Below are 19,555 nucleotides of genomic sequence, written 5' to 3' on the forward strand. Positions count from 1 at the left end.
CAGTAGTCGATATATAGGCATATTTAATATGATAACAAAAGTTAAGCGTTGGTGGTGGGTTTCTGCATTGCATATATATTTTTTTAATTTACATTCCATATTTTTTTTTCCTGCTACATCTTTTCTCCCATCTCATATCTTATAGAAATTCGTTTCCGTCTTTCATAACTCACACATTTATTCTAAAATTACAACTTACTAATTTAAAACTAAATATGTAAACGTAAAGTTACAAAATAAGATTTCATTAAAAAATCACAAACCGCTACAAAAGATGATTAAAATTATAAAACGCAAAACATAATCCCTAAAATGATAATAAAAACAAACTAATTATCACTACAAAAAAAATCTTTTTTAATGATCAATTAGGACTCCAAATCTGGTTACTATAAGCATTATTTAGTCACCATGTATTAAGTAAAATGATAATAAAAACAAACTTATTATCACTACAAGAATTTTTTTTTTAATGATCAATTTTTTAGTTAGGACTCCAACTCTGGTTACTATAAGCATTATTTAGTCACCATGTATTAAGTATATATATGTGTATATTAAGTGGTCACTGCATAGTGATACATATTTAAATACCCAATTGGAGATAGTTGTCACTAAGTGGTCACTAAAAATTATTATTATTATTTAATTTCATAACAAGTATTAGTGACTAAAACTGATGGTCAATTATTTGACATTTAATGACCAAAAATTGTTATCACTACATTGAAAACTTAGTGACCAAAATTAATGGGCATTAAGTGCTATTTGTTTTTCAAAAACACATATTGTGACGACTTAAAAGTGGCCAATGAATGGAAAAAAATTAGTGACCAAAAAATAGTGGTCATAGTATTGATTTTTTTTTTTTAATTTTAGTAAATTCTAACTTAATACTTAATAAAGTTACTTAAACTAAAAAGTCAAACAATAATAGGTTAAAAATGAAAACAACAAACCAACATGATATTTACCATAATATCAGCTCAATCATCGAGAGACTTTTTTTTAACCGAAGAAAACAATCTCTTTTTTATTCTATTTTTTCTTACTTACTATCACCAACGATTGAGATCTCTTATCTCGTCCAAACGGAACCCAAGATGCATACTCTGTTGGTTTATTAATCATTCACCGAAAAACCACAAAAGAAATCGAACCCTAGCCTCTCATTCATATTTTCTCTTGGCGGAAACATCAACAAAAAACTCTTCGGTTTCCACTCCTCATGTTCATTTCTTATTTCGTTGGAACCCTAGTAGTCAACGCGGATACTTAACGAAGCATCAGGCAGATAAGGAACAATCAAAGTCGCGATTCAACTCCTCTTATTTTTTATCGTCAGTGCAATTCTAGTGAACGTACAGAAGCAATGTGCCCTCCATCATTCTCGTTAAACTCATTCTACATTCTAGGGTTCAAATTACCCTCTCTTTGTTGTCTGATTTATGAGAGATTGAATCCTGACCAGAAAATTTTGATTAAGGTGTGATTAGGGCTCAAAAACCTCCGATTGGAGATTAATTCCATACATTTGATGTCTTGTTCATAATTACTAAACATCGAAGGTAATGTTATCCTTTCCTCAATCGATCTTCTCTTTTTGCTCGTTGATTTCTCTGGGATGACATCCTTCTCTACCTACTTTTCTAGTTCTCAACTTCATTCTGATTCACAATCACACACTTACACAAGCACGTATGAGCACAAACAATTGAAAACATATAGAAATACGCAATTACTAATGAAAGGAGTCGATTTTTCTTCATTTTTAGCTCAACTTTATTGTATCGTTTCCGATTGAGGGATGTGGTGGTGGTGTTCGCCGCCGATTAGTTTTGAGGTTTTATGATCGATTTGTGTGTGTATCTCTGAGGAATGCTAGACATTTTTGTGATTTTTGTTATCCTCATTGTTTTTGTTCATATTTTTCTATAAAAACTATTATAGGTTCATCTACATCAGTAGAGCTACCAGAGTGGCTAGACTAATACATCTCCTATACAGAAAACAACCATGGAAGCAACAGATGGTCTTCCCAATCTCACCTCCCTTCAGATCCTAAACCCTTATACAGATCTTCATCATACCCTACAAAATAACACCAATTCTTCATAGAACCTATAATCACACCAACTTCATCTTTACCTTCATTTTCACCTAGGGACAACAACAGTCTCCCCTCGCCACATCATCATTCCTAAATGCCCTTTTCATATCTTAAGCTCCCCCCTTTATCAAACACCTATAAATTGTTTGTTATTTCATCCAAATAAAGGCATTATAATCAATTTAATTTTTGTTATCTGATGCTTCCATTTCTATTTTGAATCTCATATTGCAAGTAGCTTGTTACTGAGAGAAGGCCATGTATTTGTCATTTCCACTATCGCTACAATTATTGTAAGAACCTATCACCTACCCCTAGCTCAAAGGAAAATTCCCGAAAAAAACATTATATTTTGGGAACTATTTCAGCTTAACTACATATACAATATCTTCCTTCTATATTATGCTTAAAAAGTTTAACATATTTCCTATAAATAATAAACATCTAATGTAATTATTATTACATCTCGCAAGGAAGTCTAATAGTTGCAAGATAAGATAGTTGGATGTTCTAGTGTTCTTTAAGTTCAACAAGTACTTTAGAAACATTTGGTTTTAGTGATGCATCTTTATGACTCTATCAATATACATGGAAGCAATTGTAGTTGTTTTTCTCATACTCTCTTCATATTATATATGTTCCCTTTAAACTCTTATCAACAATCTCAAATACACCCGCCTACAAATAATCTTAAGTCCTTTTTGCTTTCTTTGATCTTGAAACTAGTTCATTAATATGTATCTGTAGCATGTGACTGATATCTTTGTAACAAAAACCATTGTTAGCATTATAGGTATCATCATCAAAAACACTAAAAATTTCAACTTTTTGATACTGATTAATAAATTGTGGAATTTGATTGTCTTTTAAGCTCTCTATTAAGTGAAATACTTTCTTAATAATGATTTATTTTTCTTTTTTGCATGTCAAGGGAATGAATGTGAAGGTTGATAGGGATGAATCTTCTCCTTATGATTTTTTTTCATCTTTGTTGCACAAGATGTTTCCCAGGATCCAAGGTTTTAATATATTTTTTCTTTGATTTACTTATAAAGAATGAAATATGTAATGGGGTGCCATATTTTTTTAGATAAAAACCAGCATAAATGATGAAGTAGCAAATGCAAAAGGATGGTTTGGAATGAGGGGTGGTGATAATGCTAATGCTTATAGCACACAAACAAGGAGTGGTGCGTATAGTTTTCATTGATTATAATGATTTTGTTTTATACTTATGTTTATTTAATTAATTTTTTTGAATTCCATGTTTTAGTTTCCATGTAGTGCCATCACAGTTTGATCAACTGAGAGTTGTACGCTTTCAAGAGGTTATTAATAGAGCTCAAAATTATGAAACTCGTGCTCTTCAGGTATTTCCAAACTACATATTTAGTCCTTATGCTTATCAAAATTATGGATTTGTTCCCTAACTTGAGAACTTTTAATCGTTTTTGTCACCATATTTGTATATGTCGTTAAACAATGTAAAATGACCATACTACCCTTGTAGGTGGAGTTATCGACTCTTCTTGATGCTACATGTGACACCAAAACAAAGATGGCAAAGATGTCAGCATCGAGTCATCTAATGTCAATACATGTCTTACAACAAGCTCAAAAAATTAAGTGTTTGTAATGATCAGGTCAGAAATTGCAACATACTTTACTCTTCATAGCAATATAATTACTTACATTTATTAACCTGTAATTAATAGCATTATGTGATGAATAAAGCAAAATATGATATATATATATATATATATATATATATATATATATATATATATATATATATGGTAGTATTTGATTGAGTGGTTTTATTTATTTATTTGTTTGTTTATTTATTGTTATAGGTGGTTAAAGCAACAAAGAATGTTCAAATGGGTAATAAGGAACAAACTCAAGCCCATACAGAGGAACAACAATAGCGGAATTTTGTTCTTATTTGTCATTATTGTTTTTTACTTTTACTATTCTTTTTCTTGACTGGTATAATTATATAATAATTAAATCAAGGGATTCATCATTTAACAAAAGAATTATGTTTTCTTTTTCACTTTCAAGAGCAAAAAATGTAAATCGATCTCATTCTAGATAGCTTTAGGTTTAAGGATGCAAAAAATAGGAACATACTTTTATTTATTTTTTTACTCTATCATTACATTTTTTTTGAAAGAGTACTCAATCATTATAGTTAAGAACTCATCATTACAGTTAAGAACTCAGTGAAGACTTTTTATGATCATTAATGGATAAAACAGTAACGACTTTTTGCAGTGACGAGCTTTTATGGTCACTAATAGGATAAAATAGAGATGACTTTCATTGATTAATGACAACATTTAGTGACGAAATGGGTTGTGACAGATTCAGTGACCAAAATATTCTAGTCACTAGTTTGTGACCATTTATATATTTGGTCACCAAATCAGTTTAGTGACAGACCTACAGTGAAAAAAAGTGACGACCAAATATTTGATCACTAAATCATTTAGTGATGACTTCTTCAACTGTTAGTGAAGATTTTTCTTTTGTCATTAATTGGCAATTTTTTGTAGTGTATCAGGAGTGGATACGTAAGCATGTTCAATATAATCAAGAAGAGTTAAGTAAAGTTGATGGTGGGTTTCTATGTCGTACAAGAGGAAGAGGATATATATATATATATATATATATATATATATATATATATATATATATATATATAAACACACACACACACACACGAATTAATGGAATATAGTCAATATACGACATTCCCTAAGTGGCTAAGTCCTAAAACTCCCAACCACCAATCTATTTCCCGGTCTAGAGTTCCAGACGTTAGAGGTTGACCTACAAACCTGATGGGTTTTAGCCATAAGAACTTTCCTATGTGCGCATGCAAAACCCTAATGCTTGGATCTAGGCTTTCTAATTAAACATGCTTTGAATCCAAGACTTCTAATGGCTAATTAGGTTAAATAACAACATTGAAAGAGATCTAGAATCATACCTTTGAGTTCCTTGTTGATCTTGTTGTCTTGGAGCTTCTAGAGTCACAAATGTCACTCCTCTAATGGCTTACAAACACCAATAGCAAGCAAGATGATTTAGGAGAGAGGAGAGGGGAGGAATTCGGCCAGAGTATCTCTACTTTAGATGGTGTATCGAATTCCCTCACCCCTAGGGTCTATTTATACTTGTAGACTCCTTAAGGGTTACAACCTAAACCCTAATTGGATAATCTTCTCTTAAGGCTATCCAAATCCATTCCATAGATAAGCCTTTGGACGATTTTAGCTATCCTATATCTCATAGAATTCGTCCAAAGCATATCCTAATGGATTTATAGTCTAATGTTTAACTATCAAACAATTGACAGTTTATACCCCTTTATTTAATTAATCTCTTTAAGTCATCAAATTAATTCCAATTAATCTATGACTTATATTAATCAAATAACCATATATTATTTACTCTCTCTTAACAAATCATCCATCAAGTTGCTATGGTGAAGGCAACCCAAAAGGACCATGCACAACCGGATCAAATACTTGCCTAATATAGTTGCAGCCTTAGACACTATTCCAACAGTCTCCCACTTGGATAAGTCTAGTAACTATACAAGTACAATTCGGTTTGCAATCGTAGCTCTCAAAGACGCTGTCAACTCTGATCTAATCAATCTTGTCCTTTAGATAAGGGATCGTACAGTCCTCTGTTAGATATCATGCTGACAATCCTATGGAATGGTTAGTCAAGTATTTGATTTCTCGATCTCCGATTTATTTGACATAGAACTTAATCAAACACATCAATTTAGTTCTGACCGGGCCCGGCACATAAGTCAAATCAAATCATCGAGTGGCCAAGATATCTATTCTACCCTCTTAGGATAAAATTTACAGATAAACTTCGACTTATATGCATTTACTTATTCATTAACCAACTATACACAACAATGCGTTTTATAACACCAAGTTACTAATGCGTTTTCGCATTATCAATGCACAATCAATTAACAAATAATAAATCATATATCTAGGTTTTAAGACTATATGATATTATCGTCTTGCGATCACCTTTTATATCGTATTCCATAAAGTGATTCCAGAAAGCGCGGGTTTATTCCAATGCTCAAAACCAGTTCATAAGCACTCATGAACGTTGCAACAACCCTTGCTATGTCTAAAACCATTTAGACATTCTACACACCAATTCATGACAATCTTCATTCATATCTACTCCCAACATATGAACGATTGTGGACCATTTGAACAATTTCTATTATTCTTAATAACCTTAATTATTCTGGAAGTCAAAACATGCAAAGTGAAACAATAGTTAAACAATTAACATGTAACAGTAACTTTACTCATAAATAAAACTCCTTTATTTAATCATCAAATGTTAATTACATTTATCTATTATACGTTTCTAACACTATCTAATCTATACTAATATCATCCTTCAGCCCAATACTCCTAGCATGCTGCAAGTGCTTAACCCTACTCAGTCCCTTTGTAAGCGGATATGCTGGGTTATCTTCTGATGATATCCTCTTCACTACGAGTTGTCCTTCTTCTACACGATGTCTAATGAAGTGATATTTTCTGTCGATATGTCGAGATCTACCATGATCCCTCGGTTCCTTGGTCAAGGCAATCGCACCTTCGTTATCACAAAAAATCTCCATGGGCTCCTTTATGGCCGGCACAACTCCAAGATCACCAATGAAGTTCTTTAGCCATATTGCCTCCTTCGACGCTTCGCTCGCTGTGATGTACTCTGATTCGCACGTTGAATCAGCTACGGTTTCCTGCTTGGAACTTTTCCATGTCACTGCTCCTCCATTTAGGGTAAAGACCCAGCCCGACTGCGAACGATAGTTGTCCCTGTCGGTCTGAAAGCTGGCCTCACTATACCCTCGCACCTTCAAGTCATCACTCCCTCCAAGGACTAAGAACCATTCTTTCGTCCTCCGAAGGTACTTAAGGATGTTCTTCACCGCAATCCAATGTGCTTTGCCAGGGTTCCCTTGATATCTACTAACCATGCTCAAAGCGAAGGCTACATCAGGGCGAGTACAAGTCATAGCGTACATGATTGAGCCAACTGCGGAAGCGTATGGTACTCGGCTCATTTCTGCTATCTCAGCTTTGGTACTCGGACTTTGAGTCTTACTCAACTTGGCATTTCCTTGTATCGGTAGTTCTCCCTTCTTTGAGTTTTCCATACTAAAACGTTTTAGTACCTTCTCTAAGTAAGTATTCTGACTAAGTCCAATTAGTCTCTTACTTCTTTCTCTTACTATCCTTATTCCCAAAATGTAAGAAGCCTCTCCGAGGTCCTTCATAGCGAAACACTTCCCGAGCCAGGACTTGACTTCATGCAGAGTCGGGACGTCGTTTCCTATGAGTAATATGTCATCGACATATAGAACGAGGAAGCTTACTATACTCCCACTGGCTTTGACATATACACAAGATTCGTCTTCGCTTCGTACAAATCCAAACCCTTTGACTTTCTCATCGAAGCAAAGATTCCATCTGCGAGACGCTTGCTTAAGTCCATAAATGGACTTCTCAAGCTTACACACTCTATTCGGATGCTTCGGATCCACAAAACCCTCTGGCTGAGCCATGTAAACATCCTCAGCCAACTTTTCGTTAAGGAAAGCGGTCTTGACATCCATTTGCCAAATCTCATAGTCATGAAATGCGGTAATTTCTAGCATCACTCTAATAGATTTAATCTTCGCAACTGGTGAGAAGGTCTCATCATAGTCAACTCCGGGAGTTTGAGTAAAGCCCTTCGCGACCAATCGCGCCTTATATGTGTGTACGTTCCCATCCACGTCGGTCTTCTTTTTGAAGATCCATTTGCACCCAACGGTCTTCCGTTGGGGCACATAATCAACCAAATTCCAAACTTGGTTATCGTACATGGATTGGATCTCGCTATTCATTGCCTCTTTCCATTTCGCAGACTCCGGGCCTGCCATGGCTTCCTTATAGCTATTAGGTTCATCAAGATTTACTAGTGTACCATCACTAATATACGTGTCCCCTTCGGTAGTAATATGAAAACTATAAAACTGGGGATGAACTCTAACTCTATCGGAACGTCTAAGAGGTAAGGATTCGTCAATCGGTTCAACTGGAGTTTCATCCTCGGGTTGAATGCCAGCGGTAGAGGTTCCTTCATCTATTGATTCTTGAATCTCTTCAAGTTCGATTTGCCTCCCACTGTCTCCTTGGCTTATGAGTTCTCGCTCTCGGAAAACTCCTCTCCTCGCAACAAAGACAACATTGTCTTTCGGTCTATAGAAGAGATATCCAAAGGATGTTTGCGGGTAGCCGATGAAAATACATCGGTCACTTCGAGGTTCAAGCTTGTCGTGAGTATCTCGTCTTACGAAAGCCTCGCAACCCCAAACCTTGATATGTGCCAACGAGGGAGCTTTCCCTATCCACATCTCGTGAGGTGTTTTGGCAACCTTCTTAGTAGGGACTCGGTTAAGGATATGGGCGGCAGTCTCTAAGGCATACCCCCAAAAGAAGATAGGTAGTGAAGCACGACACATCATAGAGCGAACCATATCCAATAAGGTTTGATTACGCCTTTCTGCCACACCATTCAACTGCGGTGTCCTAGGAGGCGTCAATTGCGAAACTATTCCACACTCCTTGAGATAATCGTGGAATTCAAGACTTAGGTACTCTCCTCCTGGATCGGATCGAAGCATCTTGATTTTCCTGCCCAATTGATTCTCCACTTCATTCTTGAACTCTTTGAACTTTTCAAAGGTGTCTGACTTTTGCTTGATTAAGTAGATATACCCATATCTACTATAGTCATCGGTAAAAGTCACATAGAAGCGGTTCCCATCCTTCGTGGTTGATCTAAAGGGCCCACATACATCGGTATGTATTAGGCCCAATAGCCCCTCGCCCCTTTCACAAGTACTCGTGAAGGGTGACTTAGTCATCTTTCCAAGCAAACAAGACTCGCATGTGTCATCTTCTCTAAGGTCGAATGACTCCAACACTCCATCCTTTTGGAGTTGTGCTATGCGTTTCTTGTTGACATGTCCAAGATGACAATGCCACAAGGATGCTTTATCCATACTAGTGGAAGAATCAATATTCAAAACATCATTTCCTAAGTTATCAACAATAATAATAGTTTCATATATTCCATTACATGGTATAGCTTCAAAGTAAAAGACACCATTTAGATAAACCAAAATAGAACCATTTTCATTATTAAAAGAAAATCTAAATCCTTGTCTATATAAACCATGAAATGAAATGATGTTTCTAGCCATTTCTGGCGAATAGCAACAATTGTTCAAATCTAAAACCAAACTATTCCTAAGCACTAAAGAATACACTCAAATCTTGGTCACAGGCGACGATCTTCTGTTCCCCATGATTAGATTGATCCTTCCTTGTTCTACATCCCTACTTCTTCTTAGTCCCTGCACATTAGAACAAATGTGATAATCACAACCGGTATCAAGACCCAAGAAATAGCATGATTAGAATCGTTAGATTTGATTGTGTATATACCTGCGAAAGATGGCTTGATCTTTCTTTCTTTGATCGCTTGCAGGTAATCCGGGCAGCTTCTCTTCCAATGTCCTATCTTGTGGCAGTGGTGGCACTCTGCCTCCTTTGGGTTGGAGCAGGGCTTAGCGGGATCAACTTTGGTCCCACTAGAAGAGGCACCATCTCGGGCTTTCACCTTGCGATAGTTATTCGATGACGCTTTCCTCTTCTTTCCCTTCCCTTGACCAATAGCCAAGACAGGAGCAGCGGATGGATTAGGAGTAGGTGCAACAGACTTGTCCTTGAAGTTGCTCTCAGCGACCCTCAAGAGACCTTGGAGTTTGCTTAGGGTGACCTCTTCTTTGTTCATGTGGTAGGTCATCCTAAATTGGTTGTACATCGGAGGCAAAGAGTGAATCACCATATCGATCGCCAAGTCTTCACCGAAGTCAACATTTAACTTGCGAAGGCGGTCGACATACCTTTGCATCTTTTGCAGGTGCACGGTAAGAGATTCTCCATGACCCATCTTAGCGGAGATCATGTTAGTGAAAATCTCATAACGCTCTTGTCTCGCGTTTTGGTGGTATCTCTCCAACAAGTCTTGATGCATCTCGTATGGATACATGTCCTCGTAGGACTTTTGGAATTCGGAGTTCATGGTGGCGATCATGATGCAATGTACTTTCGTTGCATCTCGCTCATGAGTTTCAAAGGCGGTGATTTCTTCGGGAGTAGCAACTTCGGGGTTGATTTTCTCGAGCTTCTCATCGAGGACATACTCTTTATCCTCATAGCGAGCAATGGTGCGAATGTATCTTATCCATTCGCTAAAGTTCGTTCCATCGAAGGTGACCTTTTGGCAAAGGCTCATCAACGTGAAAGAACTAGCAGCAGCGTTGTTTGCGTTCGACATCTATAAAAAGGACAAGATAGATTAGAATAAGAATCCCTAATTATCACCCAATAAGAAAATTAGGGCTAGGATCCAACAATAACATTTACATACTAGAAAAGGGATGCCGTAATCTAACATGCAAATAAATTGAAGGTAAGTGAATGACGATTCACTAATTCTCCATCACAAAACTTAAACTATTAGTCCTAAGTGTTTTTGAGAATTCCTAGGTTCGGATGAGATTCATTGAAACTATTCAATGGCATGTTTAAATCTCGATATGCCCCTCTCGTTTGTGACTGGGATGCCGAGGATCACAAAGCGGGTGTGAATTACCATGCAAATTCACATGGTGCCTTCATTGTAACGATCACCTATTCGATGTGCCGGTAAACCACACATGCTCCATCGAACTATGATAAACAATGAATCACCCTTTGCCACCTTCGCTTAGAACCAATTAGTGTGCCGGTAAACCACACACGCTCCACTAACTTCTTAGCAAGGTTCAAAGTGTAATTTCATGGGATTGCATCAATTCACTTTTCCTAAAGTAACTAAGATTGGGAAATTTTTAAAACGTGTAGTTACTTTGTATTTCTTATTATACTTTTAATGAGAAGATGAGATTGCCCTATCCTACCCGTTCGGCGAACGACCCTCCACCAATCAAGCAAGTGGTGGGTGTGAGTGTACACCCATTAAGCGCCATTTTATAGGCCGCAACCTTATACCCACCTTATAGATCGGCTTCGTGAATGAGGCCTACTAACAGTAAGACTAGGATTTAGTTATATATATATATATATATATATATATATATATATATATATATATATATATATATATTATTCTAGTAATATCATATTAGTATAGGGTTGTATTTTAAAACTTTTTAAAATCTAGGGTTTGAAATTTAAGTTGTCTAAATTAAAACTTTTAATCACAAATATAAATTTCAAAACTTTAGGGTAGGTTTTAAACATTTAAAACATGGAGGATCAAATAACAAATAATTCCAATTAACAATTAATATCCTAATTATCTTTATTTGATTTATCCAAGATTTCTTTTAAGATAATTATCAAAATAATTAATCATTTATCACATAAGGAAATTAAATATTTTATTAGATGATAAATATCTTTAATTAGATCAAGATAATAGTCATATATATCAAAAAATCGAATTAGGGTTGATCTAATATGATTAAGGTAAGTTTCCATAAGATAAACATGAAAAAATCCCGGTTTTGCCTAATCCAGACGCCCGGACTCGCCGAGTACAGGCCTACTCGCCGAGTCCACTTTGGAACTCGCCGAGTACATGACTCATAAACCCAAAATTGAATTTTGCAGGTTTGTTTCAGTTAATCAAGCAACAATTTAAAGAAAACCAAGCTAGGCTCTGATACCACTGATGGGTTTTAGCCATAAGAACTTTCCTATGTGCGCATGCAAAACCCTAATGCTTGGATCTAGGCTTTCTAATTAAACATGCTTTGAATCCAAGACTTCTAATGGCTAATTAGGTTAAATAACAACATTGAAACAGATCTAGAATCATACCTTTGAGTTCCTTGTTGATCTTGTTGTCTTGGAGCTTCTAGAGTCACAAATGTCACTCCTCTAATGGCTTACAAACACCAATAGCAAGCAAGATGATTTAGGAGAGAGGAGAGGGGAGGAATTCGGCCAAAGTATCTCTACTTTAAATGGTGTATCGAATTCCCTCACCCCTAGGGTCTATTTATACTTGTAGACTCCTTAAGGGTTACAACCTAAACCCTAATTGGATAATCTTCTCTTAAGGCTATCCAAATCCATTCCATAGATAAGCCTTTGGACGATTTTAGCTATCCTATATCTCATAGAATTCGTCCAAAGCATATCCCAATGGATTTATAGTCTAAAGTTTAACTATCAAACAATTAACAGTTTATACCCCTTTATTTAATTAATCTCTTTAAGTCACCAAATTAATTCCAATTAATCTATGACTTATATTAATCAAATAACCATATATTATGTACTCTCTCTTAACAAATCAGCCATCAAGTTGCTATGGTGAAGGCAACCCAAAAGGACCATGCACAACCGGATCAAATACTTGCCTAATATAGTTGCAGCCTTAGACACTATTCCAACAAAACCCACCAATCCATATACTTAAACGGGTTATGTGGGTTCGGTTGGGTTGATGTTTCTAACTCATAACCCACTAACCAATATATTATAGGAGTTGGGTTGGATAAATGTATGTAGCATTGCCATTCTGAAACCAATTCAATTGTCAGGCCTAGAACCACAGATATGAAACCACTCGTATTTTCCAACATCATTTTTATGTAATATAATGTAAGCGTACATCGTATGTCTCAGTTATGCTATAGGGAATTGTTTTTGCAGGAAATGGTGTTATGAACCACCCAATCGCCCCTCCCCCTCCCCCAAATGAATTTTTTTGACACCAAAAGACTACTCAATGTCCTTTCTTGCTGATTTTTGTGTCACGTTGAGCTGTTTTTAGTTATGTAAGGTTGAACCTTATAATATGATGATTTTTGAAACTGGTCACTCAGCGTCAACACATAATCCAGCATCAGGATACCAGTTGTTCAGTGTATAGTTTTATATTCAACATTTTGTAATGGATTTAGTACTTATCTTGTTTCCATAGTTATCGTCAATTAGTTAGCTGGTATATCCCTGATTTGTAGGGATTGCCTAAATTAATTATATATAGTCTTTTGTACACCTTTGTGAGACACATCTTTCACAAACCCTAACAGCCGCTTTGTGCATTCGATAATCTCTTTGTGAGATTATTATTCTTAGTGAAAGTTCTTTGTGAAACTTCGTTTTTCTTGTTGATAGTCATTGTTTGATAAATTGTTTGATCTAAGGTCCTTTCAATTGGTATCAGAGCAGTGTTCTCTGATCAAACAAATGGCTTCATCATCTTCCTCTTTAAACTAATCAAATCATCCTTCTGCTAAAATTCCTCCATTTGATGAAACTAATTTTGCTATGTGGAAAATAAAAGCTCTCTATGCATTAGAATTTGTAGATGAAGACATGTTGGACATCATCGACAAAGGTCCATATGTTCTGATGTATCAGGCCTTGAAAAACAATGATCCTGATGGTGTCATGAAGAAAACACCTAGAGGAAACTGGATAGCAGATGACAAAAGAAAGAATGGTCTCGATGTTCGTGCTCGGGCTGCAATCAGCTATGCTTTGCCATACAATATCTTTGGGCTGGTTCAGAACTACATCTCAGCAAAAGAAATGATGGACACACTAACTATATCTTTTGAAGGCACTGAGGAAGTCAAGGCTACTCAAATAAATGATCTAAATAGAAGGTATGAACATTTCTTTGAAAAGAAAGGTGAAACCCTAACTCAAGCCTTTAACAGGTGTAATACTCTTGTTAATGATCTGCGGAGACTAGATCAGTTGAAGCATCGAACTGTTGTAGTGCAGAAGTTTTTGGATTCTTTGGGTGCAGGTTAGGAGAATAATGTTGATGTGCTGAAACATAGTGAGAAGATCAGCACAATGGATTTACAAAGTCTCTATGGAAACCTTCGATACTATGAGGAATCCAAGCTTCAGAGAAAGGAGCTGATGAAGGATGCTCAACGTGAGTCATCAGTGGCATTATTTTCAAACAAAAAGCAAGTGTCAGAGTCAGACACTGAAAACCATTCAGACACTGATTCTTCTAAAAGTGAGACTGATGATCTGTAAAAGGTTGTTGCTAGTGCGGCTTTAATTGTGAAGACTTTTGAGAAATCAGGCCGAAATTTCTCAAAGTTTTAGAAGAAAATGAGTGGGAAATCTTCAAAAAGATCAGATGCTGACAAGAAACATGCTACTGAAAGGAAAGGGAAAGCTCAGTGCTTTAAATGTGGTAGCACTGATCATTTTGCAAAAGAATGCAAGGAAAGAACCCAAAGCTCGGATGAATACTAGAAGCATAAGTACAACAAGTTGGTTGAGAAACTAAAAGAAAAGAACTTGGAACATAAAGTTCTTGTCGCTGAAGAAGAAAAATGGAAGACTGATGAGGAGTCATCAGATGATGAAGCCAAATGCCTGATGGCTAAGATAGAAGATACTAATGAATGTGAAGTCAGCAACAGTTTGTTTGATGCTGATATGTCTGATGCAGTTGAAAACTCCAGGAAGCATAACACTGATTCCCCTTCAATGTATCAGGTTCAAAATTTTGTTTCCTATTCAATGAATGAAAAAATCAAAATGTTTGAGTATTTGGGTGTTCTTAATTCTCAGAAGAATCAAATCATAAGAGATATGCAGAATCAAATTGATCTTCTTAAAATTGAACTATCCTTGAAAAATAACATTATTGACACTACTCAGGAAAATCTAAGAGTTACTAGTTTATCAAATTCCTCGCTATCTGCTGAAATTGATAAAGTTAAAGACCTCTTGAACAAAGAACAAACTATTTTAAAACTTTGGGCTAAGTCTCAGAAAAATGCTAATTATGTTATTTCTGCTCAAATACCTCATTCATGTGAGAAAATCCTTGGGAGAAATTTTGTTGAAGATGAAAAAGTTTTTAAATCTCAAGAAAAGGAATCTGAATTTTATTCCATGAATGATTTAAAAGATAGTTTCAAAAACAAATTTATCAGCAACACTTTTATTAATCAGAGTCTCATTGATGAATAATGTGTTACTGATTCTAATGGTGTTACTGAGTGTAATATTTAAATTACCAGAATTGACCCTACTTCTTACCCTGCACATCTTGAGAGACCAACTCCTCTCACTGAAAATATTATCGCAATTCCTATCTCAAACGGAGTGTTTCACGTTGTTCATGAAAAACTTAAACATTATCCTGATTGCAGTGTTTCAGTGCATAAGTCTAAATCTGATACTGATGTCAGCTCCTTATCCATCACTGATCATAGTTCTTCTGACACTGAATTCTGTTGTAATTCAATGTCAAATAAAAGGACTCAAATTTCACTTGGTGAATCTTTCAAATCCAAATGTGTTAAATCTAGAAATCTGCTTACCAAGAAAAACTTTGGTACTAGAGTTTGTTACAGATGTGGTGACACCTCTCACAAGATCAGTGAATGCAAGTTTGATAAAACATCGTTAAGAGCTGACAACATCAAAGTTAGAAATGAAAGATGGACTCTTAAATCAAATTCTTTGAACTATCTTCCTAAAGAGTGCTATAATATATTGTCAAATAACTTTGTGAATGACCCATCTTTTAATGGGTCAGTGTGTTATAACTAGTTTCTCAGCACTGTAGGGTCAAGAGCATCTTTGGTACTTAGACAGCGGTTGCTCAAGACATATGACAGGATCCAAGTCTCTCCTGGAAGACTATGTCAAGAAAACTGGTCCCGCAGTAACTTACGGAGACAATGGAAAGGGTTTACTAAAGGATATGGGAACATCAAGTGCAATAATGTGGTGTTTTAGAATGTTTCATATGTAAAGGGTCTCAAACACAATCTCATCTCAATCAGCCAATTGTGTGATGCTGATTATGAAGTTCATTTTACAAAGAAGGAAGGAAGAGTCATCAACACTAACAAGAACATTGTACTCTCAGCAAGTAGAAAAGATGATATATATATATATATATATATATATATATATATATGTTCTTGACATGTTCTCAAGTTACAAGGCACTGATGCAATGTTTCTTTACCAAGTCTCAAACCAATCTCAGCTGGATTTGACACAAAAGGTTCTCTCATTTGAACTTTAAGAATGTAACTAAAATATCCAATCAAGATCTAGTTAGAGGTCTCCAAAAACTCAGCTTTGTCAAAGACAAGATGTGCTCAGCGTGTGAACAAGGAAATCAAACCAAGTCATCATTCAAACCTAAGTCATGTTCTAGTATATATGTTCCTCTTCATTTACTACACGTGTACTTGTTTGGATATATTCCTGTTCGTTCCCAAGGAGGAAATAAGTATACGCTAGTGGTTGTGGATGGGTTTACCCGATTTACGTGAGTGGCTTTCTTGAAGAAGAAAGGTCAAGCTGCACAGGAATTTATCTCACTGATTCGACAAAACGAGACGTTGAATGGTCTCAAAGTTAAGTAGCTAAGGAGTGATCATGACACTGAGTTCCAAAATTCGACTCTTGAAGATTTTTGGGAGTTTAAAGGTATTGGGTAGAACTTTTCAGCTCCTCGCACGCCTCAACAAAATGGAGTTGCTGAACGAAGAAACCAAACAGTGATTGAGGCAGGAAGAACCTTAATGATTCATGCTGGTCTTCCTATGTCGTTTTGGGCTGAAGCCGTTAATACATCATGTTATACTCAGAATCGCTCTCTAATTCACAGGGTTCACAAGAAGACACCATATGAGATGCTAAAAGGTCGAAAGCCGGACGTATCCTTCTTTCACGTGTTTGGATGCATTTGTTATATTCTTAATCAGCACGATCCCAGATCAAAATTTGAGCCTAAGGCTGACAAAGGTATTTTTGTTGGATATTCATCTATTTCAAAAGCTTTTCGTGTTTTTCATGTGAACAGGCAGTGCATTGAGGAATCCATTCATGTAAAGTTTGATGAAGAATCATACACTGATGAAAAAGTAGCTCATTCCTCTTCTATCTTTCAAGATCTTCTATCTTGCCCATATGATGAAGTTTCTCATACTGAAGAAGAACCTATTATTCCTGATCCTATCGTTTCAGACCCAAGTTTTGTAAATCAAGGTACTGCGGTCAGCTCGACAACTCATTTGTTCGATTCTGATGAAACCGTTGAGACTGAAGATTCTCCTGCAACTGATGTTCGTTTCAGTAATGACACTTCAGTGTCAAATCCATTGGAATCAGCTCCTGGACATCGAGATCACCGTGTTGATCAAATTATTGGGAATCTTCATGATGGTGTCCGAACCAGATCTCGTGTATCTAATAATTTTTTCATGTATGTTAATTTCGTTTCAATGATCTTACCTGACAAGATACACTCAGCTCTTCAACATGTTGACTGGATTAAAGCCATGCAAGACGAGCTGAACGAGTTCGAAAGGCACAAGGTTTGGACTCTTGTTCCCAGACCATCAGGAAAGACCATCACCGGAACACGCTGGGTCTACCGCAACAAGGTTGATAAAGATGGTATTATTACTCGCAACAAAGCAAGACTTGTTGCTCAGGGGTTCACTCAAATTGAATCTATTGACTACGGGGATACTTTTGCTCCAGTTGCCCGCATTGAAGCAATCAGACTGTTTCTCGCATATGTCTCATACATGAAATTCATTGTCTACCAAATGGATGTCAAAACAGCATTTCTTCATGGTGTGTTAGAAGAAGAAGTGTTTCTCAAACAGCCCCGAGGCTTTGAAGACAAAGAGCACCCTGACTATGTGTACAGACTAGATAAAGCTGTATATGGACTGAAGCAAGCTCCTAGGGCCTGGTATGAGACACTGACATCATATCTTCTTGAAAATGGCTATAGAAGAGGAGAAATTGATAATACTTTCTTCATCAAAAACAAAGTCTCAGACATGATTCTTGTTCAAATCTATGTCAATGACATCATCTTTGGATCTCCAAATGAGAAGTTGAGCAAGGAATTCACTGAGATCATGTCTCAAAGGTTCGAGATGAGCATGATGGGGAAGATGACCTTTTTCTTAGGTCTTGAGGTTCAGCAACAAAAATTAGGTATCTCAATTTATCAAAGTATATATATTACTGATATGCTTGTTAAGTACTCTCTCAGCGACTGCAAACCAACTTTTACTCCGGTGTCCAAGACTGATAAGCTACACGCTGTTCCCACCGGCACTGATGTTAATCACTCTCTTTATCAAGGAATGATTGGATCTCTTCTCTACCTCACTGCAAGTCACCCTGATATCATGTTTGGAACCATTCTATGTGCTAGATTCCAAGCTAATCCTAAGGAGTCTCATCGCATTGCAGTTAAACGCATCTTTCGATACTTAAAGGCCACTCAGAACTTGGCATTATGGTACCCTCGTGACTTAGCACTTGAACTCTTTGGATACACTGATTCCGACTATGCAAGATGTAACTTAGACAAGAAGAGCACGTCAGGTGGATGTCATTTCCTTGGAAATCGACTAATCAGTTGTTCTCGCAAGAAACAAACCTCAGTAGCTATCTCCACTGCAGAAGCTGAGTATGTTGCAGATAGGAGATGTTGTGCTCAACTCTTATGGATTCAGAATCAACTTTTAGACTATGGGCTTAAATTCACAAAGACTCCTATATACTGTGATAACACCAATGCAATTCAGATCACACAGAATCCTGTTCAGCACTCAAAGACAAAGCATATCGAGATCAGACATCACTTCATCAGAGACAATGTTGAGAAGGGCAAGGTTGTTCTAAAACATGTCAAGACTTCAGATCAACTAGCTGATATTTTCACCAAGGCCCTGGATACTCAAACTAGTGGTCACATTATTGGAGAACTTGGAATGATCACTCTGGATTGAAAATGTTTTACTAATGTTTGCTATTGTCTTATAAACTAATGTCTTTTTTGCTGATGATGATGTGCTGATGATGTTTAGCATGCTAAGTACATTGTATGATCTCTTATCTCTATCTCTTCTACAAATCTTCTAAACTAAAGTTGAATGATTCACTGTATTAAACCATACACTGATAACAACTTGAAACTCTTTGCTGATGGTTAGACAAAACACCAAGATCTATCACACGCAACTATCCCTTCTTACCAATCTTACACTGATTTTGTGATTCAGTGTGACAAAACACATGCTGATGAGAGTCTAACAGTCTTTGCTGATGGTTAGACCAAAACACCAAGGTCTATCACACGCAACTATCCCTTCTCACCAATCTTACACTGATTCTGTGATTCAGTGTGACAAAACACATGCTGATGAGAGTCTAACAGTTTTTGCCGATGGTTACACCAAAACACCAAGGTCTATCACACGCAACAATCCTCTCTTCACCTTCTT

At 36.4% G+C, this 19,555-nt stretch overlaps 1 protein-coding gene across 1 annotated transcript; it reads left to right on the forward strand.

Moving 5' to 3' along the window:
* Window positions 1–13,572: 13,572 nt before the first annotated feature.
* On the forward strand, window positions 13,573–14,064 carry LOC145035733 (uncharacterized). The gene has a single exon (XM_078984236.1). It carries the CDS (start codon window positions 13,573–13,575, stop codon window positions 14,062–14,064), a length of 492 nt encoding a protein of 163 aa, XP_078840362.1.
* The last annotated feature ends 5,491 nt before the right edge of the window (window positions 14,065–19,555 follow it).

Source organism: Lactuca saligna, chromosome 3 (genome assembly GCF_052625555.1).
Source record: "Lactuca saligna cultivar CGN05327 chromosome 3, ASM5262555v1, whole genome shotgun sequence".
Taxonomy (NCBI): domain Eukaryota; kingdom Viridiplantae; phylum Streptophyta; class Magnoliopsida; order Asterales; family Asteraceae; genus Lactuca; species Lactuca saligna.